Consider the following 12,924-nt stretch of genomic DNA (forward strand, 5'->3'; position numbering starts at 1 on the left):
GGTCGTACGTTTTCCTGCAAAATGTCTTGATAAACTCTGGAATTCATTTTCCCATCAATGACAACAATCCGTCCAGGCCCTGAGGCAGCAAAGCAGCCCCAAACCATGATGCTCCCTCCGCCATGTTTTACAGTGGGGATGAGGTTTTGATGTTGGTGTGCTGTGCCTTTTTTTCTCCACACATAGTGTTGTGTGTTCTTCCCAAACAACTCAATCTTGGTTTCATCTTTCCACAGTATATTTTGCCAGTAGTGCTGTGGAACATCCAGGTGCTCTTTTGCAAACTTCAAACGTGCTGCAATATTCTTTTTGGACAGCAATGGCTTCCTCCGTGTTATCCTCCCATGTACTCCATTCTTGTTTAATGTTTTCCTTATTGTAGACGTGTCAACAAAAATGTTAGCATGTGCCAGAGATTTCTGTAGGTCTTTAGCTGACACTCTGGGATTCTTCTTTACCTCATGCAGCATTCTGCGCTGTGCTCTTGCAGTCATTTTTACAGGACGACCACGCCTAGGGAGAGTAGCAACAGTACTAAACTTTCTCCATTTGTAGGCAGTCTGTCTTACCGTGGACACATGAACATCAAGGCTTTTGGAGATACTTTTGTAACCCTTTCCAGCTTCATGCAAGTCAACAATTCTTCATCGTAGGTCTTCTGAGAGCTCTTTTCTGCGAGGCATGGTTCACATCAGACAGTGCTTCTTGAAACCAGTAAACCCAAAACAGGTGTGTGTTTTTTAAGGGCAGGACAGCTGTCAGCAACACATCCAATATCATCACACTGATTGGAGTCAAGGTTGGCTCACTCCTGGCTCCAATTAGCTCTGGGAGAAGTCATTAAGCTAGGGCCTCACATACTTTTTCCTCCCTGCACTGTGAATGTTTACATGTTATGTGCAATTAAACCATGGCAACATCTAATGTTTGTGTGGAATTATGTTCAGCAGACTGTGTTCTTCTATTGTTGTGACTTAGATGACGTTCAGAGCACATTTTATGCCCAAATTAATGCAAAACTCCACGTAATCCCAAGGGGTTCACATACTTTTTCTTGCAACTGTATATGTGTCCAGCTAGAGACACAGGCCTGTAATGACCCACTTGTAAAGAAGGTGCCTTCGCAGCTGAAAAGTAGTAAGGGGAGGTCATTAGATTTGAAGCTGCACCAGAAACTCTATATCGTAGGACAGGACCATAGACCGTGAGCCAAGGTAGGTTTGAGCAAATTGCATTTAGGGCGCATTGGTTGGCCCAATCCTGACACCCGACTATAGGCCCAAAATAAGGTGCACGGTGGAGAATTGTAATCTGAGTCTCTTTTACAAGAAATAGTTAAAGCTCCTCTTTTATATCCTCATATTAACTTGGTCCTTGGACCATGTGATAAGGTTGGAGCCTGCCAAAGTTTTAGATAACTTTATTAGTAAAGGATAGGGATCTGAGATCGATGTGGTGGACTTAGGCAGTGCATTGTCCAGGAAATTAGTTTTCAGGTCTGTAGGTGAATCCTTTGAAAGAGACTTCCAGTACCTGGTAACTTGTAGATAATGAAGGTGAGCATCTGGAAGATTAAATTCCTGAACTAAATTTTGAAATGATTTTGGCAGGAAGGTATCCGTATAAAAGAACATAAGTAGGAAGCTGACACCTCTACGTTCCCAATCCAAAAAGGCTTTGTATTCCATACCCTGCAGGAACATAGAATTGCTGTGAAGTGGGAGATGCAGTTTGTTTTTTTATTTTAATATCATTTTAAAGTGCATCCAGCAACAAATGTTAAATTTGTGCAGCGCTGCTCCAGTGAAAAATTAATATGTTGTAAATTACCAACCAACTTTTAAAAAATGCTAAAATATAGTGCCAAATAATTTCAATACAATACATTTGTATTCTATCCATTCATAACATAAACCAGCAACTCCTGTGTGTGCACATGCACAAACCAGGAAGTGTTACCAGTTTTTTATATATGAGACTGGCTATAGATGACACCAGTAAATGTATAAATTGAGCTGTTTACTTGTATAAACTGGGTAATAGAGTACAATAAAGTGTGAATGTGTTTTCATTTTTAAATTGCTTTTAAAAAATGTATTTTAAACCGATGAGCACTATGTAGTGTTTATGCTTTGCTTTGAGTGATGGTAGAGAAACATGGAGTTTGCCTGGCACCTCTGTATCCCAGAAAGAGGAAAGTAATGTTTATGGCCTCTATAATAAGCACATCCTTACTGTGAAGCACTATTGGTGAAGGAAGTGTGGTTTTGAGACACAAATAATATTGGTGACACGGTGCACAGAAGATTGTTGTTTTTTTAAAATTATTTTTATTAAGGTTTAAATGTACCTAAACAGTAATATATTGTACAATAGCAATCCACGTAGGTACAATTAACAATCAAATACTGTCACATCCAGTAAACTTGGCACCCTACCCAACCCCCTTTCCCCCCCACTCTAAACTGTAATGCAATACCTCAGATAGGAAAAGGTGAGGATCATATAACCCCTGTATAAAAAAACAAATCGTAAAATCAAGTAAAGTGCAGTGATGTAACTTATGGTATCTACAAGTACAAAAATGGGACAATCATAATAGAGGACCTGCTCTGTCCTATTCACTGGGCAATGTACTCCTGAAATACACTTATCCCCTCTGATCACCTCGTGTCAGAGTGGATGTAGCAGAGACCCAACTGTGCCAGACCTTATCAAACTTGCTTGGACAGTCTCTACTCAAAGAGGTCGCTTTATACAAAGGCAACATGTTATTAATCAGGGTTTCCCAGAATGATATTGAGGGGGCTTCTGTTTTTCTCCAATGGAGCAGGACTGCCTTGTAGGCATAAAAGATGATTACTGATAGAAAAGTGTGCTGTGCCCATAAGGGTGCCATATACTCTACTAATCCAAGAAGACAAACAGTCTGCAGGATTTGCAATGTCATAAATTCAACAAGGGACCGGATCATCTCACACCAGAAGTCACAGACAAAGCCAGAATACATGATGAAAGTCTGCCAGTAGAGATTCACAATGCCAGCAGTCCACCAAACCAGAAGTATATATACGAGCCAATCTTGCCGCCGTTTAGTGAATTCTGTGCACCATCTTAAATTGAGGCGGTCCCAGGCCAATACCAGAAGGGGTAATCCCATATAACATCCCAGTCATCTCCCTGGAGGTCAGAAACTACTGAGGTCCACTGTGCCTGACACTTCTCCAGTGGCTTGGGTCTAGTTACAAAGAGCGCTTTGTATACCCCAGAGAGCGTTTTTTTAAGGGCATCGGAGCACAGCAACTGCTCTAGCTCCGAGGTCCTGACGATCAGGGTGGTACCACCAAACTGTGCCACAAAAACATGTCGGAGCTGTAAATAATGGAAAAAATACCAGTTAGAAAGGTGGAACTTCAGTTTCAGCTCATCAGAGGTAAGGAGTCTACCCACGCCTATTATGTCTTTGAGTTGTTTAATTCTTTTACTGGCCCAGACCACAGGGTCAGGTACAGTGTTAGGGTGTGGGAGACAACGGTTAAACCACAGTGGAGAAGACGGCGAATACCCTGCCCGTTCAGGCTGCATAAGGCATTGCACCTAATCCTAGCCTCTTAGGGTGACTTTCATTTATCCCATAAGGAGAGCATGCACCTGAAGACCACTAAAGAGTAAATTATGCCGCACCGCAGAAGTGTGAACCCAGGCTCAATCTCCCTCCACACTCTCCTCGCCAATCTCCCAGGCTATAGTATTTATATGTCCCTGCCCACACGCTACCTCTTCTGGGAAATGTAGTCCTAGGCACTCTGCTTATCAGCCAAGTTCTTCTGTTCAGAGATGCAAGTTCCAGAGGGCTGTTCTGTCAATGTGAGTAACCCTAAATAGCAGGCCAACATAATCTAATGTCCACTTTAATGTATATCAAGTAATAACATTTAAATGGGCTACACAATGTCCTGAATAAGCAATGCTATTGGTGTATATGAGGAGCATTTCAGTTTGGGCAGCAAAACAACATGTGCTTCAAACATGTAGGTAGGCAAAGTAGAACTGTCCAAACAGTGTTGGTACAGAGTGTGTAACATAGCCCCTAGGAGCTCTATTTAAGTTCTATACCATTCTGAAGGAAACCCGGGTGGGCCAGGTGATCTACGAAGAGGGAAGGAGCGAATAGCTAATTCAATTTCTTCCAAGGTAAAATCATTGTCTAGAAAGTCCACCTCAGCCGTAAAAAAAGTGTTTTTAGTTCATAACAAGAGACTTTGTGGATGTTGCTATTTTATATTACGGATGGACACAAATCTATTGTATTAAATTATTTTCACTATATTTTAGCATTTTAAAAAAGTTGGTTGGTGAAAGGTTTTAATCGCACATGCATGGTCAAATGGTAATGTATCTATTTTTACCTGGAGCATCGCTCCACTAATTTTTATTATTCACATCCACATCTGCAATACTATAAGACCACAACACAGGAGGATTTTTATTAAACGTCAATAGCACAAATCAGCCTTGGCACCAAGATAGCTAGTAATACAATCCTCTGGTGTTTTGGACATCTACAGACCCTTATTTTTCTATTAGAAAGTGCTCATACCTCCCAACTTTAAAAAGAGAGACAAGTTGGCCTAGATTACGTGTGGCACATAAAGTAGAAGAGGCTGCTTGCACTGAATTTTGGGTATGGCTTAAAGGAGCATGGTTGAATAAAGCTGTTGCCTACTCGCTGTATATGTTGCACACATTCCTTGTACCCAAAAAAATACCCCTTAATTACTGCTCTACAAGTTAGAGTCTCATACACATGCATAAACCTCAGCATTAAAATTCTTTCAACAACACATGCATTATCTAGTTAGTCTTCATAACATAATGTAAAGTTAATACATAATGTTAAAAATCAAAATCTCCCAGAATGACGCTTATTTATGTGTCAATGTAAAGGAAGAGCAGGTAGTTTCATATGCAAAGATTACCAGTCCAGTCATGTTAAGCTGATTCCCATTGCTTTTCCCCACTTTCTAGAAGAAGAAATGTGATTAAATATACCCCACATGTGTGCTGGTAAGACAGCAGTATTTATCACAAGGCAGTAAAAAAATGAACAAAAATAGATTACATCAGAGATTGTAGCCGGAGAGAGCATAAAGTGGATTAAATTGCCTACTCATTTTGAAATGTGCAGATATCTGCAGGGAAAGCTGTCTACTTTAATGAGCTTCCTTTTTACACTGTGGAGTATGATTGTACATTTGCGTTAAATCTCCTGTTCTCATGGATAAAATGCACAGGTAAATATATAAAATTTTGAGCATGTGAGCATTTGTGCCATTACATAAAAATGATTATTGTACTGATTTTACCAGCTGTATGCTGTAATTTTGGACTTGTGTGCAATACTTGCAAATGTGGTGTGATCCACACTGCAAAGCACAGCTATGACCTACCCCTATGTTGCATAGATAAAAGAACTTTATTTAAACTTTTTAATTGGATAGGTTGATTTATTTACAGTCAGCTTATTTGAACAATGGATTTGTGAGGTTGCAAAGACGAATTAGGGTTTTACTGATTTGATTATTTGGTTAAATTGGACCTTGACTTCTGCAGAGGCTATAACCTATATATAATTGCATCCACCCCATCTCTCATTGCTAGGCCTAAGAAAAATAAAAAATGGAAAATTATATACCTTAGATCTGACATCCAAGGTGCTCACCTAGGCTTAAATGTATACATTTGTAAATAGACCATAAACCAAGGTAATTTTCATTAAATCCTTTTATAACTGGGTCCATGCAAGCAGAATAAATAGGATATATTGCTGTAAATATGTGCAGTGATACTAATTTAAAAATGTTATATGTAGAAAAATTAAAAGAATGAAATGTTTATCGTCCATTGAGAGGCACAGGAATGTAGTACTTCTTAGACATGTGGGTTATACTGTTGCCTACAGGAGGTTTGGACACTGGCACACAGCACACAGAAAAAGAACAGTTGAAGGGCAGCACCCATATAACCCTACCCCTTCCTGGTATGCCTCAGGTTTTTTGATTTTTTGCTAGCTCTACAAGAAAATAATAATGTCTAACTATGTTTTTGCTAGCTTTTATGTTTCCCTTCAGTCAACATACTTGATACACCATAGATATTATTTATTTGACTTTGGCTGTGTGTCTAGTCTGTATATAGTACCTGACCAAATCAGTGTGTCTTTAGCAACAGTTTTGGAGGCCGTACCTGGACCCCGCTGAACTGGAAGATTGAAAATCTAGCCTGAAATGTGACCTCTGGGTACTGGACTGTGCTTGTGGAGCTTTCTAGACCTTTTTGTACTCTATAGTTAGGCACAGAGTCTTCCTAGATCTGGAGCCATGGCACAATCTTAGATTGGACCCAGTCTCTGAATACTGACTCTGGACGGTAGGACTCTGGGCATACTGAGGCTATCCTGGAAAGTGACCTTGGGGCCCTAGTCTCTGAATTTTGGTGCTTTCCAAACCTTGTGTAACTTTATTAATTAGCTGCAGAACACTTTTCGTGTCCAGAGCCGTATCCCAGCATTTGGTGTGACCCTGTTTCTAAAGGCTGACTTAGTGAGCAAGACTGGTTTGGATGAACTGCTTAACAGTTGAAATTGTGTGGTGCCATATTAAAATTTCTAGCCGTTTTTCAATATGGCATTCTCAGCTCAGTGTATGGTGTGGACAGGCATGTAAGTAACTGTAATGCAGAAGAGGCATAGTATGTCCCTTTTGCCAGTTTGTCCCTGCATTAAAAATCTTACCTGCCTCTCCACATGTTTTTTTTTTTTAAAGTTCCACTTTAATTTGTAGCACTTTTCTCTACAAGGGAAGAGACCTTCTGAGTTAGTCAGCTGGGAATGGTTTGCATTGCTCCTTCCTCTAGCAGGGTTCTGACCCCTCAATGTTCCTCAAGTGTATTTGTAGTCCCATTGTGGGATGCTCAGGTGATCTTCTTATAAGATGGCCTTTTGGAGTCTGATAGCCAAAATCAAAGAGCCTACCTCCTGTAAGTTTACACCAGTTGAAGCCTTCACAGATGTCCAATGTTGTTAATAATTGGTCACCAACATACAAGGCTGACCAGCTTATATCTGAAGTGCTCTGCACCCTTGGGGATAGTGGAAACGGTCACAGTACTTCACCCTCCTTTCATATAGGGACTAGTGGGGTACTAGAGACTTGCGCTCTTTAAATTACCCCTTCTTTAGCTGATCTTTTCTTAGCCCCTCCCTTGGCATCTTGATGTCTGAAATTTAGGGGAGACATGCAGGCGGTCCCAATGGATTTAGTGATTTGAACCCAGTCTCTTATGGTGTATGGGTTGACTAATTACCCTAGTCCTGAGATGACTTTTGTCTCTGAGCTGTCCTCATGTCTAGGAAACCTGGAATTCCCTGAAGCAGTCAGTGTCTGCTTCTTTGGGGATTCCACTGAATAGGTCTCATGACCTAGTATCTCTTGGACAGCAATTTGGTGCTTAAAAACCTTCATCTTTAGAATGGCTTGGGAATTCTCCCTGTGACAAGCTGAGTGACATGGTTCCTTTACCTAATAAAGTTGAGGGTGTTACTCTCAACTGCAAGTTTTCCTTCAAAGGCATCATGTTTGCCTTCTAGGCCTCCCTGTCCTGTAGTCTCCATTCTGGGAACAAAGATTGTGTGTTTAGGTGTGCTTAATCTCCTACATGGTAGCAAGAAATCATCGCTGGAGGGCTTGGTGTTCCTTTAATTATTATCAGACTGCTTACACTGCAGCCCTGCTGCAGACACTCTCAGCAAGAAATAGTACATGTTCTGGGATCCTCACTGGTTCTGATAGTTGAGATCAGGCCCTCCTTCTGTTCCTGTATTGCAGCCCCTAGTGAAATTTCTTCAAAATAATTTCCCTGTTCATGTCCTTAAACAGGTGATCATTCTTAGCTCTTTGGAAAAGGTTCTTCCACCTCACTCCATGGCTATATATGCTTTGCTGAATCTTGACAGGTCATAAGATTAGTTCCATGTTCAGGTTCTGGTAGGCAAGCACTGGAGGGATTTGTTTTCCTGTCAGGTTCTAGTGACACCATCACTTGTTGTTGTGGATGGCCTGTTTGTCAGATGGTTTTGTTTTTTTTTTGTTTGGTGTTGCTACACCATTACCCTTGTCAATGATTCTTGTCCTGATCTAAGCATCAGGTTGATCCTCTGTGATCTCCCCTGGATCATTACCAGTTCCCCTGTCCTGTAGCAAATCTTCTTGTTCAGATGTGGGCATTTGTCCTTCTAGTTGTTGGACATCGTTTCTGGTTCTATCTTAGATCTATCAGTTGGACTACCGTATTTGCCGGCATATAAGACGACTGGGCGTATAAGACGACCCCCAACATTTCCACTCAAAATATAGAGTTTGTTATATACTCGCCGTATAAGACTACCCCCTCTTCCGCACACCTTCCACACACCAAATAAAATGTAAAAGAACATCAGATTTGATTTCAACATCTTAATTTATATTCGCAGTATACCCCTGTGTGCATTTATTGTTACCGGTTTCACATGAGTGCCATTAGTATTAGTGCCACTACAGTACCTGTCATTGTCACCATTGTACGCGACCGCAGCGCCTCCGGCCAGTCCCTGCATCTCCCTGTAATTGGCACTAGTGCGCATGTGCGAGCTCTGCATAGACAAGGGGCGGGCCGGAGCGCCGCTGCTTCCCGCCGAACAGAAAAGGCTGGCACCCCTGTATCGCTGCTGATGCTCGCCGCAGCCACGCTGATGACCCGCTGTGGCCGCACTGGATGGTATGTAGAATGAGGTGGGCGGGCGGGCATCGGGAGGCCACTATGGCAGCTATATCTATCCCAACTGAAGTGCACCCGGCGTATAAGACGACCCCCCCACTTGGAGGCATGTTTTTCAGGGCAAAAAAGTCGTCTTATACGCCGGCAAATACGGTACTTTTGGACATCCCAAATGTCTAAGAGTGTTTAGATTCCTGTGTCCCTCATAGGACAATAAAGAAAATAAGATTTTTTTACTTACCATAAAATATTTTTCCTGAAATTCATTGAGCGACACAGTGCCCACCCCTCTGTTTATTGGCTTTATATACTGCTTGCTCACAAAACTGAGGCATGAAGGTTAGGGAAGGGATTATATGGGGTTGACCCTTGCCATTTGTCTCCAAAACATCCTGCAAGTGGCAGCATAACCCAAACATCTAAGAATCATTAAATTCCTTTTGTCCCTAAGTGGACTTCAAGAAAAAGGTTTCTTGGTAGGTAAAGTTTTTTATGTTTTTAATGACATGTTCTTGCAAAGTATTAAAGAATTAAAAATCTTGGATGTCCAAAAAAACACAAACATCATTTGCTAGCATGAATCCGTTTACGTTATTGGAAACATTTCTATAGTAATGCAGTAAAGGTTTCAAGTACTTCTACAGTATATATGGCTATATAGGTTTTGGCCCCCTCACCCTTTCAAACACCATCCGCAGTAATGGAACTATAACTCTAAACAACAGCCACATGCATAATTAAACATGGAAGGGACAACAGAAGGGATAGTCACCATAACATATCCTATAAAAATTACCTAAAACATTTTATCAGTTAGCTCTCCTTCAAAAATCCCCTTTATGCCGTGGTGAAGATAACTCCAATTCGTAAAACTTAAGGACATGCAAAGCAGCTTACCCCTAGGACCTCTACTTTCTTTTTGACTATCTTCTCTTTCCCAGCAATCTTTCTCTTGCTGCCTCTCCTCTTGTAGGACTAACAATAGTCAATCAGCTATATTCTACCCTCTATTTCTCTTACGTCTTCACTTTCCTAATCTCTTCTATTCCTGTTCTCCCTACCTCATTCTTGTAGCTCTCTCTCTTGGGGCTTACTTGAAGGGATAAGTGGATTTCATTATTTTATCCAATATTCTGTTAATCCGTGCTCATTAATTGGTAATCAGGAAATCTTGAGACATACACTGAATAGTGTATATTTGTCGGCTGAGCAAAATGCAGCTCATCTAGGGGCTTGATCATTCATTGATAGATTTTCGGATTTCCATATATTATGTCATCAGTGCTTTTTGACAAATCTGGTTATTGAGCCAGATGTTCACATTGACAAGCTGTTTTACTTTAAAATAATTTAGATATATATACACACATAAACAAATACTCATATGCCTTATTGCCCATCATTTACAATGTAATTTACATACTGATAAGTCAGTGTTTTTATTTATTAAATACAGGCCAATTCAAGATATTGACAGTTCACAAATATCCCAGGGTGCTGTTGTTGATCCAAACCAGCATTACAGAAGTTCACCAAGTAACCAGTCTTCCTCCAGTGACCCAGGGCCTGTTGCAAGTGTTCAGTGGAGACATCATATAGGATTTGAAGGGTAATGTGCTATAGTGTGTATGTGTGTGTGTGTGTGTGTGTGTGTGTGTGTGTGTATGTATGTACACTGTTTTATAATCTTATTTATATTTTATTTTTTGTTCCCAGCTGTACAGTATAAATTATTACACTATAGAAGTACATGTTTATAAAACATTACTCCAAACATTTTGTGCATTAATTAAAACCTTAGACCTTGGCTTTGAAGAGAAGTACTAAACTCTGAATAACCCTGAATATTATATGCGGTTAGAGTATTGCTTGTTGTCAGAGAGTGCTGTGTACTAGCCAGCTGTTCTAGTTCCCAGTGGCAACTGTTGTTTCATGTCTTTGTTGTGACTTAACCACTTAATTAGCATGCAGCATTGGTCTAAGCTCGAATTTAGTATGGATTCCTGTACCAGTCCTTGGATCTAAGCTGTTGACATTTACCCAATTTAAATTATATATTCACATGCCTGAAGATGTATGTATACCTACTTTTGCACGTTTGTCTTCCTGGGAGCATGTGATGAAGTTTGCACATTTATGTGAACCATATGCATGCTAAGACTAGGCTGTCACTAACACCTCTAGTCACACAATACGGTGCTGAGAGCCAAACATTTCCACTCCCTGGTGACTGCTGTCTTTTCATATTGATACAGTACATTCCTATATATATGACAAGGATTGGAAATTCCTTACTGCTTTTGCACAGCAGGTTGTATCGTAGATCTTACCAGTGGCTTTTCAGAAAATGTCTGCTAAATACGGGCATCTGCTCACAAGTAGCACATTAATACATTTAGTGTTGTAATAATAAAATACATACATTTCACTTAGATATGTAAATGAAATGAAGCTGTGTTCTTTTTAATTCATGTGCATGGAATAATTATTTTCCCTTACACATCATTTGGTATGTACAATGAACATAGTTTCCGTTTGTTAAGTGAACATTCTCTGCCCATCTAGTAAATCAACTTCACCATGTTTAATTCAGAGTCAAGGATTCATTTGACTGATTTGAAAAAGGCTAAAAAATAATTGTAAAAATCAAATGAGGACATAAATTGTAAGTAGCAATATTCCAGTTAACCATAATTGCTAACAATGCTTTGCAAAGTATCCTTAGCAGAAATCATGCTAAGTAATCAGGGTAGTCATCAGAAATGTTGTGGCCCCTTACACAGTCTTAGGCCTGGTGCCCGACACTGGGCATAACCACCTATATTCCCCAGGGCCCACCCACTCCCTGTCCCACTGAATCTGCCCACTGGCCATCCCACTGAGTCGTTCAGTGCACCCACTTTTATTTAACACTCTTACAACTTAATATGTGAAAATTAAGTCATCCGTGCCTTCAAAACAGTCAGAAATTGTATTTTGGCCAAAAAATATAAAGCCTTCCACCACAACAAGGTAGTCTGCGTAAGACCCTACACTAACACTAAGTGCACTAACATTTCAATTCCCCCCCATTCTATATTCCTCTAGCAAATCTAAGAAAACAAAAAACTCCAAAACAAAAAACAAATATTTTCAGCAAAGAGACATCCCAATCTAGCAAAGAGACTTTCCCATTCAGCAAAGCGATATCCCCATATATTCAGCAAAGAGACATCCATCTGTAGGAAAGAAACAGCCCAATGCAGCAGATACATCCCTATATATTCAACAAAGAGACATCCTAATCCAGCAAAGAGACAGCCCCATATAGAAAAGAGACATCCCAATCCAGCAAAAAGACATCCTGCATCCAGCAAAGAGACATTCCTATATATTCAGCAAAGAAAAATCCATATTCAGAAAAGAGATGGCTCAATCTAGCAGAAACATCTCTATATATTCAGCAAAGAGACATCCCAATCCAGCAAAGAGGCTTCCCAATCCAGAAAGGAGACACCCCCATATATTCAGCAAAGAGACTTTCCAAGCCAGCAAGGAGACATCCCAATCCAGTGTAGACATCCCCATATACTCAGCAAAGATACATCCCAATCCAGCAAAGAAACATCCCTATATAGCAAAGAGACAGCCCAATCCAGCAAAGATGCATCCAAATTCAGCAAAGAGACATCTCCATATAGCATAGAGAATTTCCATATAGCAAAGAGACAGGCCAATCCAGCAAAGAGACATCTCCATATAGCAAAGAAACTCCCCAAATAACAGAGACAGCACAATTCAGCAAAGAGGCAGCCCAATCCAACAAAGAGACAGTAACAGCACAGTCACACATCCAGCAACATTGTCAAATTACCATTGTGACGTCTAACAACTTAACAATGTCAACAGTGAGCACTGAGCAATCCTGCAGGCAGCCCCCCCCACACATGAACGCTTTCAGCCCCCCTCACACCTGTATGCACTCAGCTCCCCCACGCTTGTACGCACTCAGCGCCCCCACACACCTGTATGCACTCAGCGCCCCCACACACCTGTATGCACTCAGCCCTCCTCACAGCTGTACACACGCAGCCCCCGCCCCACACCTCTACACACTCAGCACCTCCCCAC

The 12,924-nt window shown here is 40.8% G+C and overlaps 1 protein-coding gene across 2 annotated transcripts in view; it reads left to right on the plus strand.

Annotated features, from left to right (window-relative positions):
* SIPA1L2 (signal induced proliferation associated 1 like 2) overlaps window positions 1-12,924 on the plus strand; it is a 314,324-nt gene that overhangs the window by 165,961 nt on the left and 135,439 nt on the right. Inside the window, exon 11 of one of the 2 annotated variants that reach the window (XM_089669771.1) lies at window positions 10,271-10,423. The exons of the other annotated variant lie outside the window; for it this stretch is intronic. Within the exon in view, the coding sequence (XP_089525897.1) occupies window positions 10,271-10,423 (153 nt within the window). The remainder of the gene's footprint in view (window positions 1-10,270; window positions 10,424-12,924) is intronic. 2 annotated transcript variants of the gene reach the window in all.

Source organism: Staurois parvus, unplaced genomic scaffold (assembly GCF_062004578.1).
Source record: "Staurois parvus isolate SC_StPar_1 unplaced genomic scaffold, SC_StPar_1.0 ptg000081l, whole genome shotgun sequence".
Taxonomy (NCBI): Eukaryota; Metazoa; Chordata; class Amphibia; order Anura; family Ranidae; genus Staurois; species Staurois parvus.